Source organism: Bombus huntii, chromosome 2, assembly GCF_024542735.1.
Source record: "Bombus huntii isolate Logan2020A chromosome 2, iyBomHunt1.1, whole genome shotgun sequence".
Lineage (NCBI taxonomy): Eukaryota > Metazoa > Arthropoda > Insecta > Hymenoptera > Apidae > Bombus > Bombus huntii.
Genome location: NC_066239.1, coordinates 21,195,218 through 21,219,516, shown reverse-complemented (window position 1 = coordinate 21,219,516; position 24,299 = coordinate 21,195,218). Strand labels below are relative to the sequence as shown.

The 24,299-nt window shown below is 42.3% G+C and overlaps 2 protein-coding genes across 2 annotated transcripts in view; one reads left to right on the top strand and one right to left on the bottom strand.

Moving 5' to 3' along the window:
- The window catches only part of LOC126875155 (zwei Ig domain protein zig-8), a 138,075-nt gene that overhangs the window by 13,977 nt on the left and 99,799 nt on the right, over positions 1 to 24,299 (top strand). The window lies entirely within an intron of this gene.
- Positions 10,121 to 20,994, bottom strand: LOC126875235 (fatty acyl-CoA reductase wat-like). Its single transcript, XM_050638060.1, has 4 exons — positions 20,550 to 20,994; positions 17,060 to 17,539; positions 14,830 to 15,057; positions 10,121 to 12,129 (listed from the first exon to the last, which is right to left on the bottom strand). Exons 1-4 carry the CDS (start codon positions 20,732 to 20,734, stop codon positions 11,796 to 11,798), a joined length of 1,227 nt encoding a protein of 408 aa, XP_050494017.1. The 5' UTR covers positions 20,735 to 20,994; the 3' UTR covers positions 10,121 to 11,795.

Below are 24,299 nucleotides of genomic sequence, written 5' to 3'. Positions count from 1 at the left end.
GAGAATGCATCTTACAGAAACAGTGGCATCGACTAAGATCTTGTCAGGTGCGAGACTATTCTCTCTTCCAACTAATAACGTAGTAAATAGATATCGTTTATTGCTTGTTGAAGTTTAAGACAAACGAACAACATTGAAAATATACGTATATCGTTACAATTTAGATATTCGATCGAACGTTAACGAAGAAAAATAAAGTTTATATCTATTTGAACATATCGATACGAAATCCGAAAAGTCGCGTTCAAGAAAGTTCATAGTTTTCACTTTATTCTACGTAGAACGTAAGATAGCGGTAACATAATACATATTTTTTCGACAAATAAGAAAATCCGCCTTGCCGGGAAAGCTGGATGTAATGTGACGAACATAGAGCAAACATAAAGAAGGAATCTGCTCGCACGTGCGCGTAATAGGGTTACACAGCCATGGCAAACAATTCGTTAGAACGGGGTTACCAGAGGAGTCGAGTTTGCCAGAAATTCGTTGCCTCGTGGACAATGTTTATTTCGTAACGAGCGCACGATCACCGTAAATTATTATTTAGTCGACTGTAAAGCGTTTATCGAAAAACGATGCAACAGCGAAAAATGATTCGTATTCCGCTCTGTCGGTTTCAACGGAAACAACTCGCGTTTGATGCAGAAGGTGATACGTCAGTTCATACTTTCCTTCTTTTTTCGGAAACATTCCTCTAGAGCGAGAACCGTGTCGATCTTTTCACAGATCGAACAACGTATAATACTCGAAAGTCATTTAAATAAACCGTAGTTCGTAGAGACGTATTTTCTGATAATTTTGTACCAAATAATCCAGTTTAACTGAAAATTTCAGCTCGAAGCAAGACATCTCGCAGCGTGAGAATTGTAAATATAGAACGTTTCTCTCGGTGCTTCGGACAACTGCTGATTCGATTCAATTTGCTCGTCCATTATACAACATTCTCCATTTATAATTCGTTCTTCGATAACATTTTATTCCGTCTCATTTTCTTCACACGACACATCGATTTCCGTGTAATCAATGAATAATACGTGCAACGCATACGAATAGCGCAACCAGTGAATGGTAAGCGTTCGTTGGGACAAAAGCCGAGGAAACAGGGGCTGTTTTCAAAACTTTTCTGCGATTCAATGCAATTCAAACGAGAAATTCGAGCGGTAAAGGTAATTCCGAAATATGAAAATCTGAAAAAATAATTTTCTTTTTTGCTGCTGTTATTCGACATTTTGAAAAGTTGATTCGTAATAATCGAGGATAAGGAACGGGATGATAAAGGAAAAGATGATGGGCGTTATAGAATATTTTGCGTAATTCGTCTAACTATATCAAAGGCGGTTCTCCAAGCTTGAACATTCGGAGTGGGCTAGTTGATAACGTTGAAACGTTATCAGAAGGTGACACGCGCATTCGTCGCGCGACGGTTGGAAACGCGCTATCATCTTACGCGAAAAGACGGCTTTTCCACGGTTGGTGCACCGCATAAATGATACATAAACACTAGCCTGTAAGTGTATACATAAGCGAGAAAAGCGTGAAGCTTGGGCGCCGTGGTACGTAACGAGACGCTCTACGAAGCTGAGCAAACATACTTACATACATATGTATATAGGAATTGAAGCCTACTCTCGCATCCCTTTCCTTTCCTACTTCCCTACTTCCCTGCTTCCCTACTTCCTTGCTTCCCTGCTTCTCTTCCCTCGCCTGAATTAGTATCGCTGTCTTTCCATTTGCGCCTCGCTACTTTTCTCTCGAGCATCTTAATCTCTTTCTTTTCGTTATAATCACGCGCGTCCTGTGTAGATTCTTTTAACGCGATATATAGAAGTTGGAACTTTGGGACTCTTTGTCGCATCGAATCGTTCGTTTTCGGTAGAAAATGTTGAAGTAGAAAGAATTGTCTGGTTTCTAAAAACCGGTGTATTTTTTCGAAGGAAGAAAGCAGATGATTCTGTTTCAGCGTAACCAGGAGCGCGTTACTGTACATCGTAAGGAGAGGAAATAACCTCGATGAAAAATGGTGACCTTTTTCTTCGCTTTCCCAGCATAAAGTTGGAGCGCGCAATATGCGGCTTATAGGTTAGATACGTGTATCACGGTAACGTGTGAAGCGTTCGTTACACCTCGATTCCGGAAATGTATTCTTCCATTTTGATGCGCACGGGAAAAGATGCATGTACTCTGCCAGCGGCGTTTTTACACTTTCCACGGTGACGCGATATAGAAAAGAAATGAAAAGCGCCGTCATAAAGGACGCATTGACGTCTGAAACTTTGTGCGGTCGTTTTCTGTTGCCGCTTCGATACTCGTGTAGTTCTCTATAGGTTCTCGCGTAAGAAACGACGAACTGTACTATCTGTGGAGAAAAAAGTTCTACTAGAACGCTTTTACCTACGAAATTGCTTGCTCGAATGCCGGCCGATGTACTTAAACTTTTCCATTGCTTCGTGACACGTATGTATTATTTTTGTACATATTATTTTTACATTGCGCGATTATCACTCGCTAATCGCACGACGCTTATGCATTTTCAGGGCCGATGTCTTGGTCGATGCAATAATAGTAATCTAATTCGATATATACGTGGAATATCGTTCTTTACGTTATGAGAAGCGACTACCAACAAAAAAATAGTGAGAAAGAACGACGAAAGGAAAAGTAGGTGCATTAACGTAATTCCGACGAAGGACGATGCTCCACGACGCGATGTCTCGTTTTCTAAAGCAGTTTGGAATTTTGGAATTACACGGAGAAGGAGCGCCCGGAGCTAAGCAACGCTTGCAGCTCCTCGACGACCCGGAAGGATAATGCGGCCGACAATGATAATAATTATTCGCCTCGCAGTGCTTGTAATTGCTTAGCGTAACTCGTGATTCCACGATATGTCCGCCACATATACAAAGTTTGCCTAAGTACGCCACGAACGGAGAGGGGCGCTCTGTCGTGGAAACTTTCGAGCGGTTATGCGGTTATTCCGCGCTTCCTTTCTGACCCTGCTAAGATCGCGCGAATAGCTTCATTTATCTGCAATGGTAACAAATTGATTTATTCATTTTCCTAAAACGTTCCAGGCTTTCCTTGCGCTTTTTTCGACCGCTTTTTTCCTTATCCGATTGGCGACGCGCATGCGTGTACACGCGAAAGGATAATCAACTTTAACTCGTTTGGCTGGTCGCCGCGCCGCGCCGGTAGCGTTTCACGCGATAACATCGAGATTATGGTCTGAACGGCGAGAAGGACTATTCGCGCTAGCTTTGCAGTTACGGAATAACGAAGAAACTTGGTGAATGGCGAACGTTTACCGAAAGCTTCAAAGGTAGAAGTTGATCAAGGCAAAAGTAGCCGATTTGCATTTGCACAAACCTATTAGAAGTTAATCAGGTCACTGACGATGAAGATAGTCGATCTTATCGATTAAATACCTTTGCCCGTATTTCGTTTCATTTTAAAAGTATATTTTAATATATAATCGCAGAAGCTTTCATCGTATTTACCCATCGAAATTTCTTCCACGAATTATGTAACGTTAAAGGTATCTATCGCATGCATTAATTATGCACAGGATCAAAGGTTATTTAATTGTATCAATTACGGAGCAAACTTTTTCGCTGCACTTTGGCATTTCCGAGAACATCGTGCTGAATCGAAGGTTATCCGAAATCCGAGCATTTTATCTACGTGTTGAGCTCTGTTTATTCGTGTAAGATGGTATAGTCGATGGCAAACGACCCGAAATACCAAGCTATCAGGAGAAAGATTCGGCCATTCGAGACAATTCAACCCAAGTATTTCTATCGCTTGACGATCCAACAGATACAAGTTTTTGTTCGTTCTTTCAATGACAATGCTTCGTACAAAAGACAAGGAAAGTCTTTTTTTCAACTGTTCGCTGTGTCCGCGAAACGGTCGTTAAACGAGGCTTTAATTATTCTTTCACGCTCTTACATTTTCGCGCTTGTACCATGGTACGAGAAAAAATGCAAGTTATGGTTGGATCGTACGGGTGAAGAAAATGAGAAGAGGAACAAAAAGCAAGATATCTGATATGTCTTGGATATCGAACCCGTAATCGATCATAGAGTAGGATTTTCAATTAAGGCGTAGCGGTTTCCAAGCGACTCGAAAGAAGAAGTGGTGTTCTCGGCGAGAGCGTCCGGATGACAAAAGAGAAAGAGGGAAGTGGAGAGAGAGAGAGAGAAAGAGAAAGGCAGGATAGAAAGCAGCAAAAAGCTTAGCTTAACGCGGCAAGGGTGTAGATTAACTGACGCGTCCGTGGCTCACACGCGGCTTGCTCGGCAATGGGAAAAGCTCCTTAGCTGCTCGAGGAGTCTTCTACCCTGCCAGCCTACACCCCCTTTGAATTCGCACAACTTTGCCCGAAGGTCTTGCACAATGCCAACTATAACTTACGCGCCACTCTCTCTTCCCCGTCACCCTTTTCTTACACCACTTCCTACTCCTTCTCGTTCTCCTTCTCTATCCCTCAGCGTTTCGCTACTTTCTTAGCTGCATTACTTTTTCATTCGTCTCAACCTTCTCGCGGTTTACTTTTGCATACACACTCGTGCGCGTTCGTTGTGACCGTTCCATTCGCTTTTCTTCCCCGATGGCCACAGACTTTTTCAATAACAACGTTTCTCGAGTTTTATTCAACCGGAACGCGTCTTACAAATCCGACCGAGACTGGTCCCTCGACAAGTGGCAGCCGTTATTCCGATAGACATTGTTACCGACTCTTGCCTCGTTCTGTTTCCATCCGTGCACGTATATAGCGAGCATAATATATAAGGACGTTCTCGCACGCACCTGTTTTCAATAAATGTCTTTACGGAAGTTCACCGTTCCTATTTCCAATATCCGTACGTATACGTATAATATTAGATACGATAGAATATTATAACTTGGAAAGGTAGGGCGAAACAAGCTTTGCTCCACAAATTGCTCGAACTCGGTCTACATTATGAACTTTCCTTTTATTCGAATTCACGTTGCTCTCCTTTATTCTTATGTATTCGCTAAACGAACGAAATGCATTTTCTTTGTACTCGATGTCTCTTTCACGATGCGACGAATACCGAGAGTACCTGTATATGAAAACGAAACATCCACTTTAGATATTCTTTTGAGATCTATATCCCGAGTTGGGAAACTCCCTCTCAATGAAAATTTCCGTGTACATGGGTCTCGATTGACGACACTCAACCCTTGCGCAAAGTCGTGTGGTTGCAAACGCATTGCTTTTTGCATAACGATTCTACCATTCGTATTCATACAGTTTTTTAGTTGCTTTTTCTATCTTTTCCTTCTACACGGAGGATCGTGTTCTATTTGCTCACTTTTTCCCTTTTTCTGCTGCATTTCTTCGTTATGTCCATCTTCCTTTCCTTCATTGTTATACGGAAAGCGTAGGAAAGCTTACGTAAAGCTGGCGTGTACCACAATTTTTCACGCGATTCTTCTTCCACGGTAAAATTACGTATATCGGTGAAATTCAATTTTTCTATTAAAAGGGAGATATTACGCGTTTAGACGTATGTCTCGCTTTAAAAAGCTACGTATTAATGCCATTTATCTGCAAAGCGCGGTGGAAGAAATAAAACTTTTAAGAGGAAGAAGTATTTCTCCGACTAAAAGCTTAAGAAATCTTAGATACGAGAAACTATGAATTTATATAAATCGGATTACACGTACTACCAATAAGAATTCTTTACGCGCTTAAAACTGACCTTGTATCGAATATTTAGTATTGTTTAAGATAATTTAGTATTATTGCAATTGCTATTATTAGCGTAATATTTTCTGAATCGCACGAATGTTTATTCATTCCATTTTCATTATTTTTTAATAGTTAATTTCTGCGTATCATTGCGCATATATATAGTACCATAAATAACAGTATTTGCTCGTATCCGTTTTTCCAGGCTTCTCGCAGGTTACTACATTCGAGTAAACAAAATCGCGAAGCACTTTAGCCGAGAGCCTCGAATTTGAAGATATCGAAGATCTTGAAACAATTCCGCGAAGGAAACGAAATACAGAGAATGGTTCTGCTAGAAATTGGCAAGCTCGCAGTGTCGTTTTCGATACGATCTGTATCCTTCAACCGGAATGTATCGCCTAGATTAAACCGACTGATGCCTCGCATCTCTAAAAAAGTTAACAAGGAACGTTCGTAGATAGCTTTGTCTTCGTCTTCTCATGACAACGAGAGCTCCGATGACGATTGGAATCCAAATAAACAAATTCACGAGAGAGCTTGCGAGATGCATTGCGCGAACCCCAATGCGTTAGGAAGACGAGGATATCGTTTAACGTAGCGCCAACTTAATCGCTTAAAGTTAAAGAAGAAACATGTAAACCACGATAAGTTACAAATTAAATCTAGACGAGCTCTCTCTTGCAAAAAGGTGAAAGGAACGTGCTGGAATTCTTGGTGAATTATTGCCAGCGCAATCGTCCTCCCGATTCGTTTTAGACCCGTTCGCTTGCAAGCTTCTAGCCCAACGATTACCAAACACGGTGCAGCTGGAAATTGGGTGGCTGTTCCGTTGTAATTGGAAGATTAATCCTGTCAGTGACGATTCTATTTTCCGAGGAACAGTGTGTTATACCGATGGCAGTATGCTACGCCACGCCACGCCAAGCTATGGTACAGTACGTCGCGATCTTGGAAATCGAGTGGGGTAACGTCTTGGCGTGTCGAGGGATCAAGTGGTATAAAGATCGTAATAAGAGACCCGTAGCTTTTCTTTTCTCCAATTAATACCTTCGCCTTGCGAGTGGTCTCGGTCGGAGACACGAAGATATACGAAGCGACGAGACAACCGATGAAATAGGCTTGTAGGTAAAGCGCCGACAGAAAGACCGACTCTTTATTCTTGGGGCCGCTCGTACTCTCGGTAAATCTCCTGTTTTACCGGTCTTCTCCATTGTACCTGTTAAAGTCGACGGAATGACGCTTCTATCCGGTCTATCCAGTGCCTTTTCGAGAAACAGCTTTTGCACCGGAAGCGTATAATCTAGAGAGGTAACGAGCGTGAAATCACGATGGACTTATTGCGCGTTGCCTCTGCGGGATAACCGGAAGAATTTATGTATAAACGCTCTTTGCGATTTTTTCCAGGCCCGGCTATCATGGAAAGCTCCAACCGCTGACATCTTCCTTGGCGTTCCCGTTGTTCGAATTAATCGCTAGATACAGCAGCTTTCTATAGTAAATCGCTAGCTTTTAGCTATTTAATTTAAAGATTTCAGAAAATCGCTTCAACGAGAATTAAATAAGCAAACACTGTGTTTACGTTTAAAGATACGAATACACTCGATAAATGCAATATATCGCATTCGTACATTTACACGGTGCAAATGCTACTTCGATACCGAAACGGATTCGTTGCATATTAACCTAGCACTTTACGGTTGTCATTTACGTGAAAATTATTTGATGCGAAAAATTGCGTTTTCACAGAAGCGTACCTATTTCGGAGGAAATAAAATCTCTCTTGCGACCATTAATCTGTTTATTATTTTCATTTTATTACTCGTCGTGTACATTTGATAATATCATATTTCAAAAAATTGAGGCGCCAATTCCCGATGGATTACGAACACAGTCAACTATAGGTACAAATTGTTTTACATGCAACGTGAATTGCAATCTTTACAATTAATTATCGTATTAAGATCATAGCATTTCCATTTTTCCATAGCATTTCCAATTGCGCGTGATTAGAAATAGCAAAAGGAATTTTTAAGGTTAGAGCGATAATATGGGAAGATAAAATCACGCTTTATCGGAATAAAGAACTCCTCGCGCAACATTTCATTTCGAGATGCGTCGCTGCGACTGCGTTAATTACGAAAACTTTCGAAATAAAAGTGTAAAAGTTTCAACACAGTCGAAAGAAAAACGTGATTTGGATTTTTCTCATTCTCTCTCTCTCTCTTTTGGCATAGTAAACTTGTTACTTGCTATCGTCCTTTTTCAAATTTCGCAGTTGAAATGTTTCGTTTAGCGTGAAGCAACGCCAACAGAACCAAAGACGCATTGAAACAGTAGAAGAACGGGACACTTAGGACTTAAACGTGATACATGAAAACGACGCTAAACGTCGCTAAAGTGACGCTAAAGAGTCAAACTTTCGGAAACGAATTTAAGATCCATGAGAAAATTTCCGACGAAACAGTCTGTGGAACGATCGCTTGTATTCAAGTTCGTTTTAGACCAAATATCTCGAATGGAAAGACGCCTTTAAAAGGAAGACTCCTCTGCAAACACGCCGAGTTATGATAATTTTTACTCCGGATCCGGGCAAGCGAGCGAAAGTCACGAGGTCGCGAAGATAAAACGTCGACAGAGGGAGAAAACTCATTTTTCATCGAATCAGCGAGACTATTTGTTATTTCGGAATAAAGATCGGTGAGCGAGAAATCGTATTAAAGGAAAGATCACCAGGGAATCGTGGGGAAACTCATCGGCGCGATGCGATGCGACACAGAGATGTCGCGATTCGAGAAGTAGACGTACTTAATGCTCGCAAAAATATTTCTGTGGAAATAAAGCGAGTTGAATGGATTTAGAGGGACCGCTTTGATGTTCCTTTGCCGGGACACGGCATTTTGTCGTAGCAGCATCGTATATGCCAACGCAAGCCACTTGCCTGGAGAGGCAATTCGTATACGTAAATATATACATCTTATTCATTCCCGTTGCAATGAAATTGAATACGTACTTTCGTTCGCGTCTCTTTCGTTTCACCTTTTCTCTTCTTTCTCTCCTCCTGCTTTTTCATCTTCCGTCTTCTTCTCCTTTCTCCGCTTCCTTTCTTTTACTCCTTTTCAGCCCGAGCTCTCTCTCTCGCTCCTCCTTCCAACGCACCCCTTTCCCGCCTCTTCCCTCCTGTTTCTAGGCCTCCGTTACGCAGACAACCAGGCAACCAGCCAGCCAGTCAGTTCGTGGAACTTGGTTTCGTAGAACAGACGTTCCTCCAATTATTATTATGAAGGCACAGTTCCAGACACCACTTCCAATTATATCTCGCGAAACTAATCTGTAAGTTTCTTTGTTAAATTTCGCGCTCGCAACTGGTAACAGGATTTTAAAAGCATAACTCGCCGCTCCTCCTACCATGCAGTCACGCGAACCAAGTTTTTGATAGAACAGAGGGGTGCTAAACGGGTCGGGTTATTGCTCCTTCGTTAAGTTGATGGGAATACCAAGGACTGCCATCTTTCGCCGTTAATATATAATATACGTACGTATATATTGTTATGCGATTGTACTTAACGCGAGATATTCGTCATCTCCCGGCAGGCTACGACCACGTGCAGTGCCATGTACGGACCAGTTCCTTTCATATACACCTGTGAAATGTAAATTACAAAAACACGTTTTATTCTCGCGCGTTAGATAATGGTACGTTATATTAGAAAAAAATACCGGATTTGTAGTTTCTTGTTATCCCAATATGACCACGTTATTTTACGTTCGTACGTTTCGCTGCACGTCGCGTTTTTATCTTGATCATTCCCAGCCATATTATTTTATTCTCTCACGAGAATTTCCTCCAATTTGTTTTAATCTTTCCCAGCCGGAGTTTTTTCCGATAACGGTCATCTGAGAGCTTAAACTTTTTCTTAGCTTACACAATGCTCGTGAAATGTCACGATTTTATCGCGTTAAAAGTATCACGGTAATCCTAATATTTAATACAATTACTAAGCTATTGTTCCAGCGGCCGTAATGTTATACGTTTTCCGTATTCGCCGTAACGTATACACTACACCACACACATACACACACGCACACACACAGCAAATTATATTAAATTATTTTCATTTTCGTCTTTACGGATAGTTGTCGATAATTTGACGAACCATCGAATCTTGCGAAAGGTTAAAATTCCCGATACGGATATTTTCTTGGTCTTTCAGAGAGCCGATGGCATTTTCCTCACTAAATTCATTATGAAGCCAGGTCAGCTCTGCGTTTTACCAGGTTGCACGGCGCAGCGCGGTGGATCGTGCAGCTCGATAAACGTGGCTCGGTGTAACGCGTTACGTAAGAAGAAATATGCAAGAGATATGTGTTCCTTGGTTATATGCGAAAGTAAGTAGTCGTGGATGTTCTGCCGCAAACTTTCACCAGTATACCATTCTCTTGTGTATAGACGCCTTGGAAAATTCTCACGAATATTTGCCGTACATTCGGCTCGACTGCAATCACATTTATATATTCGAAACTGTGAATACCGATGTATTCGCGAAATACATTTCCATATGACTTTTTATCATAAGTCGTAAAATCAGCTGCTAGGTATTTTCGGATTTATCTAATGTTTCTTTTCCCTTCTTGTAAGTTCGTTTCTCAAATCTACTCACCTATTACTATATCTGTTTACGACGTCCAATTTCAGATACTTTTCCGACGAAATAGAAATTATTTTTTTAAGCGGCTTTACGTGCGCCAGAATTGGCGATGAAATCGTTATCGATGGATCGTAATATTTTAACGTGTAAAAGTAATTTTTATTTCTACGGAAACGACGAGTTTAAACGACTATTTGATTTTAAATGACTCGTCTTGCACACGGTACGAAGTGGTGCAGCGTGACGGAATAGAAGAATCCAAGTTGAATGCGTTCTTTCCGAGGAGGATCAAATTTTCTGCATTGAAAAGGGAAAGCGAAGAACGAAAACGGAGCGCGACACGATTCCTCACGAGCGGAGATTAAACTAACGCGACTAATAACGATGACACCGACGAACTTGGAATTAAAATCTGGCAATGTCCAATTGTCTGAAAGTTACGGAAATATGTAGTATCGTAGTAGCTCCAAATGCTTTTCAATTTTGCATTTCACCCGAAGGGTGATCGCGTTGGGCACGTCGCAGACCTGTCACGCGAACGCTGGTTACTTCTAAACTTGATACAAATGAGACAGAGGAATTCTGAAATTAAAGCTACTATGAATTTCTTTAAAAAATGCATGCAATTCATTTGCACGAATATCAGTCGAAGCACGCTAAAGCGATACGATCAAAGACGTATAATTGATAGGGAAGGGAAAAAAGAGAAATAGAGAGACAGAGACTGATGGATGGACGAAAGGATCGAATTTCTCTCGCTGTGCAAACTTTTCCTTCGATTATTCGGCCGGTAGTTTGAGCAATACCATGATCGTCTTCGGCAAGAGCGGCATTCAAATTAACTCGCTGGATTCTAGCGTTATTATACGATTACGTTCGTAGTAAGATGTACGCTCTAAAGAGGAAAAAGAAGGATTTCCGCTTGTAAGCAGCGTCTTCCTTTTACCAAAGCGGAATCTACTCGGGGGAAAAATTACTTCGTTTTTTAGCAACCTCCGTGTGGCGCAAAAGTTGCTTTTAATCCGACGTAAATATGTACGTAGAAATAAATACGTCAGGATAGTTGATTTCGAATTCGAGGTTCAAATCGCATATATTGTGGTCATTTTCCTTATCGTTATGTACAACTATGACCGTTCGGAAGACGTATCGATATATCGTGTATCTTCCTTGACAAAGTTTCGCGTAATATACAGCTATAAACGCAAAACCATAATACGCTCTTCCTCTTAATTTCATGTATTTCCAGCTTTTTTATCGCGAGGTATTTTAAGCTACGTGAATTAAACGTATTAATTGGAAAGACAAAGTGTCATAAGATAGCTTTCGCGCTATTGCTATTCAAAAGGACATTCGTTACTCGAACGTTCGAACACAGACTTTAAACGCGTAGGTAAATTTTACGCCTTAAGTGTGAAGTTAAAACTGGCTCAGAGTTCATCGTGCTTTGCAAGCACGTGATATCCGTTGAGGAAGAACGCGCAGAAGAGGGATGCCGCGATAAGAAAGAAGAAAAGTAGTCGGAAGATTTTTACGAGGCTGATATTGCTCTCGTCCACGCAATACTTCTTGGCAGCAGCCGCAGCGCACAGAACGTAACTCTCGACGTCGATTTCCGTGGAAACCGGAAATGCATCTTGGTCTTCTGGGGTGAGACGTTGCTGAAGCAAGTACACGCGATTCCTCTCTACTGACCACGGCCTCGATGAAATTGACTCAAGAGATCGAAGTGCATTACGAACTCTCCGGTGTTCCTCGAGAAACCTGCGGAGAAGCAAAGGTTTTACTTCCACTGATCTCTTTCCTCCTCGTCCTACCACCGTTTTGTTCGAACCCTAATACCACCTCCCTTGCCTCCAACTTCTGTTATTTCCAACTTGAACGATTCGCATCTGTTTCTCTCGCGAGCAGATTCCCTTTCTGTCGCATCGCCGTTTTTCTCTTCACTCTTGTTTTACTTTCCTCTTACGTGTTGCACGCTCGTAAATACATACACATACATACGTATAATCGTTCGCTTGCTTCGATTCAATTTTCAAATAGGACTTATCTCGCTCGTTGCATTTCGAGATATCAACCGTGGCCCTTGAAACCGACGAGTGGAGCAAGAACGAGACGTTACAACCAAAGCGGAATTACGCTTCTCCAGTTACAACAGTTCTGCGAGTTCGAATTTGTCGAGACTAAGTTCCTTCGACATCGACTCATCGCGATTTCATTAGCGAATCTCTCACGTCCTCCTTAAACTTCGCTCGATATTTTCTATTCTTCTCTTCTCGCTTTCTACTCCGGAGACACACGACGAGAAATCGGTGTCTCGCTAATTTGTCTTTGCCTTCGCGTACACACGCAGGTTATAATTAGTCGAAAGTATTGTTCCGCTGTTTAATCGATTAACGCAATTAGACGCAGTAGGGTACCGTAATTTCCTCTGACTGATAAACGGCTGCAGAGACGTCGGGCTCACGACACCGCGTGCAACACGACGTTCCTAACCGTGCGATCGTACGCAGATCGATGAGGTGCACTCGATTTCGCCTTTCGACCGTCCAACGTACGTAATTGTAAAAGTTCCTCGACGACGATGTTTGACTTTTCCAAGTAATAAAGACGCGTAAGCTCCTGCGACGTAGCCTCGGGACATTTTCCGATGGGACACGAAATCGAATTTGCGAAATATTTTCTCAAAACTAGGCGCGTTTGACGTACAAACGTTCGTACGATATCGCGAATTATTTGTCGAGAAGAGATTGGTCGCTATAACCGGTAATAAACGAAAGAGACGGAGTTAATAAAAGTTTCTTAACGCGGATTTGGATATCTGCAAAGAGCGACTGAAGCGATACCGTGTTTTTCGCTCTCCGTATGCTTTAGGAGTGTGTGGCACGATCCTTTTAGTCATAGCCAGAAGACATCGAAAGCAAGGCGAACGAAGCTGGTCGTTACGATTATTCGATATGCTATTCGATAAGTAATTGACATTTAGTCGTTTATCGAAGCGTTTCTATGATCTCTGAAGCGCGCTTCAAAGAAACAAGACGTAAACTGGAATTAACGGTTTGACGAACAGTTTCAACGACATGCTGGAGTACGTAAATAATAGCATTGACGTATCTCGCTCAACCTGGTCCATTACGCTGCGCTGCACTAATTTGCTCTACTTTATCCATGATATAGTAGGACTTTGTAAATACGTAACGATAATAACGGTATTGTTACGCGCAACTCGATTATTATCATTATTGTTGTTGGCGTTGTTATCATTGTTATTATCGTTGTTTTTCAGCCAAAGATACTAGATTGAAATCTTACGATACATTTTGGCACGCATTTCGACTTAATTCTGCGGTATTTGATATTTATAACGATATTTTAGTCTGATTATTAAAATGTCGAGGAAATACGAAGAAAACGCGTTCCTAGTCGCTACATTCGTTTATACCTGCAGCTGCAACGTACGCCTCACTGTTGACAATGTTAACGCCAGTCGACACCACGAAAGCTATTCGCTGCTATTTCGTAGACAGGTGGACATTAATTTACACCGATCGCTGCATGGAAGCGTATCCTTAGCATCAACGCGTCTAATGCGCGTCTATGAAGCGACGCTTCGTGTACAGAGGAGCCAGCTCGAATGTTATTGTCGATTAAAAGAAATACGAATGGTACGCATTTGACGCGATTAATCGTACGTACTCCGTAGCTTCTTCGATATTGGACAAAGAACAGAAAGAAAGAAAAGTTGGAATCACGCGGACCTGCAAAGAAACGCATTTCAATGAAAGCTATCAAGATTTTCGGGAAGTTTGCTCGTTGCCGGGGCAAACTCGCGATTTTTAAAAGCAATCAGAGAACGAGTCCGCAAGTTCCCGCGGGGAAAACGAGTTTCCTTTCGACTGTTACACTTTTTGCCTTCTTTCCCGAACTGCCCTTTTCACTTCCTCCTCCTTGCTTTCTCTGTCTCGTCGATTCGGATACCGTCGTGGAAAACCTGTTTATTTTAGGTATTCACCTAAATCGTAGTTTCGAATAACTTTTACTTTTACGATTGCAGCGCGTTTGCCAAGTATGCCTGTGGACCATTTCCTAGCATCGGCTCTTATAGCCGAATGCAACCTCTGCGCCACCACGCCGCTCCCTACCGTCAGCAAACTTTCCTGAAAATCTTCTTCGAAACCTTCTTTCCGGAAACTTCATCCAAGCAGCTTCGTCTCGTGTCCGATAACTTAACTCGTCTGTTCGTTGATCCTTGTCTCGTTGTCGCTTTTGAATAGGCTAACATAGAACGCGTCCCCATCAAAGTTCGGCAGAAATTGCGAAATTACGATTAAATTCCTGACGAACGTCTAAGTCACGAGAATCGTTGTATATCGCTATAGCGATAACGAAAACCCCAAAGTAGTGCATTCGACTGTGCGACTCGAATCAAAATTCAAAATATCGTAAATTTCCAGTTCGTTATACCTTTTCTTTGCTCCTACCAGTCCGAGAATCGTGTCACAGAGCGTAGATGGCAACCATTCGAGAAGCAACACCAGAGTCCGATACAGCGCTACCACAGATGTCATCCCTCGGATGCCGAAAGTCGGATACGCAAACTTTTGATTACCCCGTCGACCTTTTTCAATCAGATCGCTCCATGTGCATCCTATAGAGACCGCGTTACACACCACTGCGGTTTCTACATTTTTTCTGCAACAATTCAAAGGACAATTATAAATTCGTTTGTAATTCAACGTACCTTGGATCGTTTGGTAAAATTTCAACACGCGAGAATAAACGGAAGCGACAGCGGTATAGTACTTACACAGAAGGAGGAAGCATATATCGTAAAGAGCAAAGCGATATCTATTTGATCAGTTTCGAGAATTTCGCAAAACCGTTTGACGTATCATTGGAATTTACGAAGCTTGAACTATCTCTCGTGGCAAGATTAAAGGAAATAACTTCATCTGTACCCTCGTAAATCCGTCGGATTTTCGGTTTTAGTATGTAAGTGGATACTCCAACCTTTATAACTCTGACCACCGAGCTCTTTTACTTGTATTTTTATAGGAATCCTCTCTGATCCTCGCGTTTTTCAGAACCTTATTTACCTTTGTTATTTGCCCTTTCCCATTCTCTATCCACTTATTTTAAATCAGCGTCACAACCCATCGTATATTTTGTAGCCACAACTCACGGTTAAACCTATCTTATATTACGATCGCTCTTCAGAAATTCAACTTTTGCAGCTATCTCCGGCTTTGGCGATTTAACATTGATTTTTACCGTCGTTTTAAAAACACGAGAATTAAGGGAATTTTCACGGGCATTGGCCGTACCTGCTACGATACGATCTCGCGACTTACTCGCGCTTCGTTTCGCAGCTGAGACAGAACGAAGGGAAAGCGTGGAGATACAGGTCGGCAGGAAACGTCGAGTTATTACGTATCCTTCAATCGTATAGTATCATGAGGATATAAATACATACAAATTGGCCGCTTAAACTTTGAGTCTTAAAATCTTAAAGAAAACGTCGCGCAATTTTTATTTTCTTTTTTTCTGAGAAAAGGAGAAGTACGTACAAAAGGCTTGCTAAAAATTTTAACGAATTTATAGCTTTAGCTGTCTAAACGATTTGCGGTTAAAGTCAAAATCGACAAACGCTCGATATTAACCTATAACGTACAGTAACGAAGGAGCAGGTATCGCTTTACGAGTATTTGAAAAGTCGCGACAGACGGACAACTAAGTAATTTAGAAAAATCCTTTGTCTCCGTGCGTGATTGCTGATGAAACGGTAACCGAGGGTATTTTAATGCGACTCTCCGCCCGGTATTGCTCGATGCAATAAACGTTGACCGCGTAAACTGCTGCCTTCTCTCTCAAAAGAGATTTGAACGCTCCAGTAAAACGAAACCGCGTTCGTTTGGCGTTAATTTTAATCGCTACGTTTTAGAGCTGTTCGAGAACAGCGAAAAAGGCAACGGTCTGTGAATCGAATACACAGACTCGCTGTTTACACGCGCGCCTTAAACGTAGTCTCAGTTCTTCGACTCTTTGTTCCGTTATTATTTCGACTTGTTGGATACCATTTACCGCTTTGTTTTCCATCGAGCTACCGCGTCAATTTGAATTTCGGTCTTTTAAACTAGTTGCTGTTGTTCAATCCCCGTTTCATTATTCGACACGCGATTTACGTAAGAACTAATTGCGCGTTTTCCCGCACCGATTAACTTTCTCTATTTCTCTAATAGATAACTATAACGAAGCGAGAAATTACCTTTCGACCGGTAATTATCGCGTCAAAGTAACTCGAGGAGACAGCAGTTTTCCGGAACAATTGGTCCTTATTAACCAATGATCCTTATTAGCTCGCGAGGCACATCGCCTTCGTTACCCGGTGGTCACTCGCGTGTAATTAAACGCAAATTTACTGCCGGTAAAGCTTCCTTAACGATCAGTCGATGGTTCCACACGACGCGAAGTCGTCTTCTTTCAAGGCGAACTTCGAGATATCTGTGTCTCTTACGAGTCGATTTCGATTCTTTTTCCTCGTAAGTAAAAAAAATCGTTGTATCAGTGGCTTTTATTCGTAAGACGAACGAACCGTTTAATCCGAATCGTGTCGTCTTAGCGTAAAAGTAGCGGAGAAATCAGCGAGAATGAGGAGACGGAGGAAAAGGAAGAGAAGCAGGAAAAGGGTACTTACGCGGTGGCTCGTTCCCAAGCAACGGCGATCAGGGTGTTGACCGTCAAGTCGATCGGAATGATTTCCGCTTGAAACTCCGAGTTACCGAGGGCGAGGCCGGCTCCTACCATCAGAGCCGTCGATCCTTTGAGAAGATCGACGAAGCCAGGCATAGGCTCGCGCAGTGCAGGTCCGACCAGCGGAACTCGCACCAGAGCCACGGGTCCGTCGATCGCCTCCTCTTCTTTCTCCAACGATTCGGCGATTCGACCCTCGTGATGGAAAATGCTCGTGATCGCTGCCACTGCTCGAAGACGTGGCAGTTTCTGGCAGAGTCGAAATACCTCGTTGTACGGACCAGCCGCGTGCAACACCACGCTCACGTTTCGTAACAGTTCCTTGTCCGCCCTCGTCGTGCCCAGTCCATCGTACAATAAATTACCCTCTAACGCCTTCACCCGAGAAATCGCGTTTGGGGCCTCCTGTCTCAGTCTCTCGAATCTGTAGCAAACGAATCGAACGAGGAACTCGTTGTTTGTTCAATTGGATCACGGCCAGACTTAACTCGCCAATTTAATTCAAAGACGTCGAGAATTATGGGCCACCTTCTCTTCGTCTCTGGCTCGTATATCGGCGAATTGTTTGCGACTCTAACGGTACTACCGCACAATGAAAGAAAAAAGTGGAAGCATCTACTTATTTCTTAGTCGATACTTTTATTAGCACCTGTAATTAACCTGTTAAAGGGTAATTACCGGATTACGCATTGTTGCAAAGCCGAGGATAACGAATATCTCGAAACGAAAGATAACTTTGTAATTAAGCGTGGCGTTCGCGCCGATTAAAAATTCACCGAACGAATTAAGCGCGGAATCACAACGTCTCTATCGCTTTCTTTCGACAAAGCTTTTTCATCCCTTTTCTTGTCGATGTATCATCGTTCTTTCAAAGTGTATACCGCGCAACGTACGCAACCAATAGCGTGTTGTCGGTGTTTGCTACAGCGGTAGTTAAGGACGTCGCAGACAGTCCTTCTCCACCCCCTCGACTACGAAGACTCCTATTATTGTTCGTTACACTATAATCCGTCTGCTATTATGTCAGCGATTTATCATCGATATTTTCTTGTTACTAGAAGACAGCTAACCACGAACATAATCCTTTTGTGGTAGATAGATTCACGTTGGATCGCGCGGTTTCCAAGTTTCGTTTTATTTTTATCGTACAACTCACAATACCCACCGTTGATGCTACGTCAGCGTGCTCGTACGTTCTTTTCACAGCACTTCGGAGTATAACGATATTCTTTAATAGATGCTTTTGACGAAACTTATATCTTATTTCATCTCGGTTGAATTTTGTTCCGTCTATTATCATAACGAAAGCGTCAATTTTTCTCGCAAGAGAGACATTATACCAATTGTAAATACATCAGAGCGACATTTATCGCTCGGAGGTTACGTTTAAGGGGGTATTCTAGTCTAGAAATTTGAAAAAATCGAACAACTTTTTTTTCATATTTCCAAAGTTTAGACATTCAAGAATATGCCCTTGGAAGGATTTTTCAAAATTTCAATTATTTTATTAGTTACAGCCGTTTTTGTGGCGCGGCATCTGCTCCGGTCCGACCGGAACAAACGAACAGTAGACGGTAGACGTTGTTCGAGTAAACTCGTCTCAAAACTTTAAACGCGTTTTTCTCGAAACTACTTTTTTCGAGTCGGGGTGCACGATATCTCAAGTTCCAATGAACCGATTTATTTGAAATTTGGTGTGAATGTTCTTTATACATTCCTCTATCGCCTCAACCACGCTCAGATCAAAATTTTTAATTTTACTATTTTTAAAAAATACGGAATTGCCAAAAAAACATGCCAAAAAGGAAAATTTTTTCAAACGGCCGTCATTTTGTGAAAAAATATTGTTTTGACTTTTCCAAGGTTCATGCTATAACCGCATCTATACTAATTAAGAATCCGTTCGGTTTTATTGCTTTAGATGACCAGAAGGGTTGAAATCGTACACGCCAGGACACCCTTTTTTTTAGCACCACCCACTTTGTCAGCTCATAACTTTGTGAATTTTGAGTTCTTTTTCGGTGAATTTTTTACGTAATCTTAAAATATCAATAAACAAATGCTAAAAAGAAGGATAACAAAAATATTTTTTGTTTCGTTTGTACAGAGCTTCGAAAACCGTCCGAAATTCATGCCTCTAGACTAGAATACCCCCTTAATTGTCGTAACGCGCACTCGCCAGTGGTAAATCGTGAAAAGCGGTAGGTCCATTTAACGCTGCGAGGACTTATTACGAAATCTGGATAGAAGATAAACAAGTTACTCGTTTCTTTTTTATTCCTTGGTTGAGTTAATTATCTGGGAAATAATTTGGAAGAAACTATCGATTTCTGACCGGGTACTGTGCACGAACGAAGATATACGGGTATCATGCGATGTTCACGAGTCACGATTTATTTTGACAAACATTTTGTTCTATATTTTCACCTCTGTCTCCCTCTCTCCCTTACAACGTTGTAACGTTATAAGTACTTGAAATAGTTAAACGAGCTGACACGGTTGTAGCGAGCAGACGGGGAAGCTCATTTACAGCCGCCGTTCCGTCTAACGAAGCTTTGACTAGAATGGAAGGATCTAACGAATGGCTGATTAAAGTGAGATGCAATGTTTAACGTATATACGGGGTACAACATGCAACGTGCGAATGATATTGCGCGTAAGGAAAGATCGAAAGAACGAGAAAAAATGACGAATAAATGCTTCAACGTTTAATCCTTGTTGTCATTTGTATGCTTGATTAAAAGGCGAATTAGCTTTGTGAAAACAAATAGCTAATGAAACTAAGGTAATAAACGACCAAAAAACAGATATCGCAGAAGTAAATAATTGGAGATATTATTACGTCCTGGGTTCATTGCGTTCGCGCACATTGTTGTTGTAAGCTTTATTCGCGTTAACGCCCATTTCTTTTTGTATATGCACCGTTTCGAGCTGTACATTATTTACGGCTTTATTGCGCGAATAACGATCTTGATAATATCTGTTTTCCGAACGAGGGCTGAACCATTGTTCTTGGAAAGCAAAATAACGAGGAAAGCGGAATGGTTAAAGCAGCACGGTAAAATACTTGTGCTTCGATCAACGCCGAGCATAGGCCGACCGTTTGCACGAATTAACCAAACGTGCGAGCTTTTGTTCCGTAATTATTTACAGTAGGAAATTTCAACGCAAGTCCGCAATATGTACCTACGATACCCAAGCTCTTGTAAAATACAGAAGTTCTTATAAATTTACGCGCGTTGTTAACTCGAGCTAATTTTCAACCGAATTAAAATACGATACTCGTCGTTGGCGAATCGTTTAACAAACACACTCGACGCACCATCGCGACTCTTCGATTCGAGTCACGATCGTATCTAGATGTCGGTTCTTTAAACACCGTCTCTCGACCTCGACTCGAGAAAGAAGATAGGAAAGAAAGCAGGCGTTCCTACCGTGGCGACAGAAAGATGTTCTTTATCCTGTCGTCTTTGTCGAAACCGTGCCGGGACCGGACGATCGCGTAAACCTTTACATCGGGGAATGAACGGAGAATCTTTTCCAGCAACGCACGTCCTACGTCACTAGTAACTCCCGTTAGGAGCAGCTCACGATTCGCGTACCAGTCGCGTAGAGCCATGCTCGATGACTGACTGACCAGTGGGAAAAGAAAGCAACCGATTTACCTAACCGGCTCTTGTCCCACCGGCATACCGCAGCAGGCTTCCTTTTACTATTTCATCGTTGCGTTCTAGCCTTCGACCCCGGAAGTCGATCGATTCCAGTCGTGTTTACGTCTGCGTTTCCTAAACTCGGAGTGATTCGTCTCGAGAGATCGTTGCTCGGACTCGAGCCGTTTCCTCCGAGAAACCGGTTCTGCTCTTTGAAAGTTCCACTCGTAACGTTCACGTTGTAGCGCTCAAAGAACCTCTTGCGTTTTTGCGGAGGTATTCGATGCGTTATCTTATCGCTTCGAAAGTTCGCAGGCAACGAAGTGAAAATGGTGAAATTCGCCAACAGCGAAAACAATAAATTTTCAGGGCGATTTTGTCGAGAACGAATTAAAGGAACTATTCAGACGCCGAAGAGTAAAGTTCTACTTCAACCAATTAACCTGTCGATTTGCCGTCTTAATGAGTATTTACGAGCTATCCACGAGCAGATACAGCGAATTTATTTATCGATGAAATTAATCGAGATCGCGGCGGCGGCGGCGGCGGCGCTGTCTTCCCTTTCAACTACTTTTTTAACGACGAAACTTTGTCATCGCTGGAGAACTTGTTTTCCGATAATTTCGAATACCTTTCGTATTTCATTCTAGGAGCTCGATATCGACGATCGTGGACGGACTCGTCTCGTCGACCAATTTAATTCGATTCGAAGCTTAAGATGTTTGCGTTAAGAGGGTTTCCCTTTAACGCGGCGTGTCGCAAACCGTTATTACAGTCGGACCAACAACGTGGCCCGGACACTCCTTGATCGTGTATAGACGCTTCGCAAACGTTCGATACGTCTCCATGTAAACGAGACTGCCGGTACATAAGCCAAGATTGCCAACAACATCGAGTCTAGCGTCAAGTGGTTCTGCCATCGTATCCGAGGAAAAGTTTGAAGGTAACGCGTTTATTCGTTTATAAACGCTGAAACGTGCGCGTAACAACGATTTCCTAAGGACAATGTTATCCTTCTAAACCGTGGCTGTTCGCGTTTTCATTTCATAGAGACGACAATCGCGACAGAAAGTACGATGGAACTCTGTCTGTTAAAACCCATTGAGAAACAAAATAGCTTGGATATCAGATTGTCCCGTACAATAGGATTTTATAGACTCTTCGTTGTACGAAGGACTTTCCGCTCGAAAGATACGGCTTGGTAGACGGAAACCGTAATCGATTGTATTTGTTTGTTTCGTTAAAAGACGAGTCCTTCTATTTTAACATAGCAAGCCAGAACGAAGAAGATTCGATGGAATTTCACCGTGAACCGTAGACGCTTCTACGTTGCGACTCGGGTTGCGACTCGGACCAGCCTCGATTTCGGTCTCCGGACCGTGACCACTACCACGTCCACATCTACAACGAGTGCAGAACTACCGGTTGCTGCCAGATTTAACGTCATCGACAACTTTTTCAATGAATACCAAAGGACACGCTGTACGATTTCTCGATTATGACCGGCGGAACAGTCTCGCGGAAATGAAACGATCGTTAATTTGCATTTGGACGACGAAATGGTAGGCGCAATCGGAGTAAGTTGCCGGCCAGCATAATAATCGTCGTCACTATGCTGAATAATTACAAACAGAATTCGCGGCACCAGAAACACCGGTAGCTGGTAGGTTTTTTCACCTTTCCGGCCGGACGATGCAGCGCAACGGCGCGCAATTTTCCTGTAACGCGATACGACCGGCTACCCACTTTTTCCCTCTAGCTATATTCGCATGTATGAATATGTACAGGTTTGCCGCGGGCGAAGCCGTATGTTTCGTCGCGGGGTATCGTATCTATGGTCTACCTTCGGACGTGCCAGTTATGCTGTTTGCGAATATAAATTCCAGCCAATTCGAAAGGAACCACGAGCTACGCGTACTTGCAAAGCCGCGCAGCCTGCGTCACCGTTTTCACATAGACACGTTCGTTATCAAGGCATGTCGATATCCGTTTCCCTATCGATGACAGTGTTTGCACGCATCACGAACGTGTTTCGTTCTGTCGCTCAACTTTCTGACATACCTACCGACGTTGATAAATTTTCGCTTTTCCCTATTTTTCCCCCTGTTCTTTGCGTCGCTTTCCTCCTAAAACATCGCTTTATCTTCTTCGCCATCTTGAAAGACTTTTGGAGAATTTATTTACGCGATAAAGCGATCAATCGGCAACATGGAGACGATAAAACTTTGCACGCGATGCTTATAACGGAGCGTAAAGTCTCGGAGGCGGGATTCTACGTGTACGAATGTACGTAGCTGTTCTGTTTGCGTCGAACGGATGTGAATCGCCGCGGAGCGGCACGCGGCAACAACTCGGAAATTATAAATAGAACGATATACGTTATGGAATCGGTGTCTCGTTCTAGGATCGCCATCGCAATTACCGTAAGCGCTTTCAGAATTTGCAATTCCGGTGGTTACCCGAATCGATATCGATTGCTACTTAATAGAATGTCGCTGCTCGAATTTAGACCGAACAAGATTACAAAATCTTGGTTGAACTAAACGACAGAGTTCGAACGCCGGCTGCCTGAAACTTTTTTACATTTACGAATTTCACAGATCGATAGGAAACGTAGAAGTATATATTATACGTATTTTAATTTCGATGAAACATCGAAAAACGTTATAAAAATTAAACCCAAAATGCGATTCGGATGTAACCGAACGCGAACGGTACACCGATACTATCGAATAGATATCGATTACGTCATCGCCGGTATTGTTGCACACAAGTAACAAGAAAAACGATCGTTATTCGTTGTATACGTACGTATACATTTCTATGAATACGTCTCGTCGGCAACGAGGCTAATGTAAAATTATATAGTCAGCTGGTACAACGGGTCGTGAGTTAATTACCGTAAATTAATAACCATTTCGATACGAAATTATCGTGCGACCCGTGTAACGGTGGAAACATCGTAATTGAACGGAACGAGGGGGTTTTATTTGGCCGTAAAAACGAAATGAACGATTTAAAAGTTTGCGCTTTTAATTGCGATTTGTTTTCATATCTGCTGTTTCACCGGAACTACGTGTATTTTTTATTCGGCCGTTCGTGCGTTGTAATCATTGAAAAAGGAATTAACAAAAATTGAGGAAATCGGACGTAAAAGTTTTGCGTGAAAAGCTGCCCGAAAATATTAACTCTACGCGATTAGGTTTGCGAATACAATGCGCAAGACGAAGGGACAAAAGTGTGGAGGTGTGGCGTGATAAGCGATAAGTGGTAAGACACACGCGCAACCGGTTGCACGCAAAATTAGAATTTTAAATCGCGCCACGTGTAGCTGTTTAGTAAGAAAACATTTACAAATTATTATCCCGCAATATCCGAGCGTTGCGTATTAACCACACGAAGGTGCAATAATAAACCGTGTAACAACAAACAATTGGAAACATGGCGTTTCAGACGATCTATTTTTCTCGGTATTTTCGGATCACACGAGCGCTTTCGGCTCGAATACAAAGCGTATAGCTGTTAATCGCGAAG

What these genes read in the sequence shown, in the direction of transcription:
- LOC126875235 (XM_050638060.1), bottom strand. Translation starts at nt 20,734, where the DNA reads ATGGCTCTACGCGACTGGTACGCGAATCGTGAGCTGCTCCTAACGGGA. An exon ending in AACATCTTTCTGTCGCCACG is followed by an intron (nt 17,540 to 20,549) that starts GTAGGAACGCCT and finishes CGTTTGCTACAG; the next exon opens with ATTCGAGAGACTGAGACAGG. An exon ending in GCTTGGGAACGAGCCACCGC is followed by an intron (nt 15,058 to 17,059) that starts GTAAGTACCCTT and finishes GAATTGTTGCAG; the next exon opens with AAAAAATGTAGAAACCGCAG.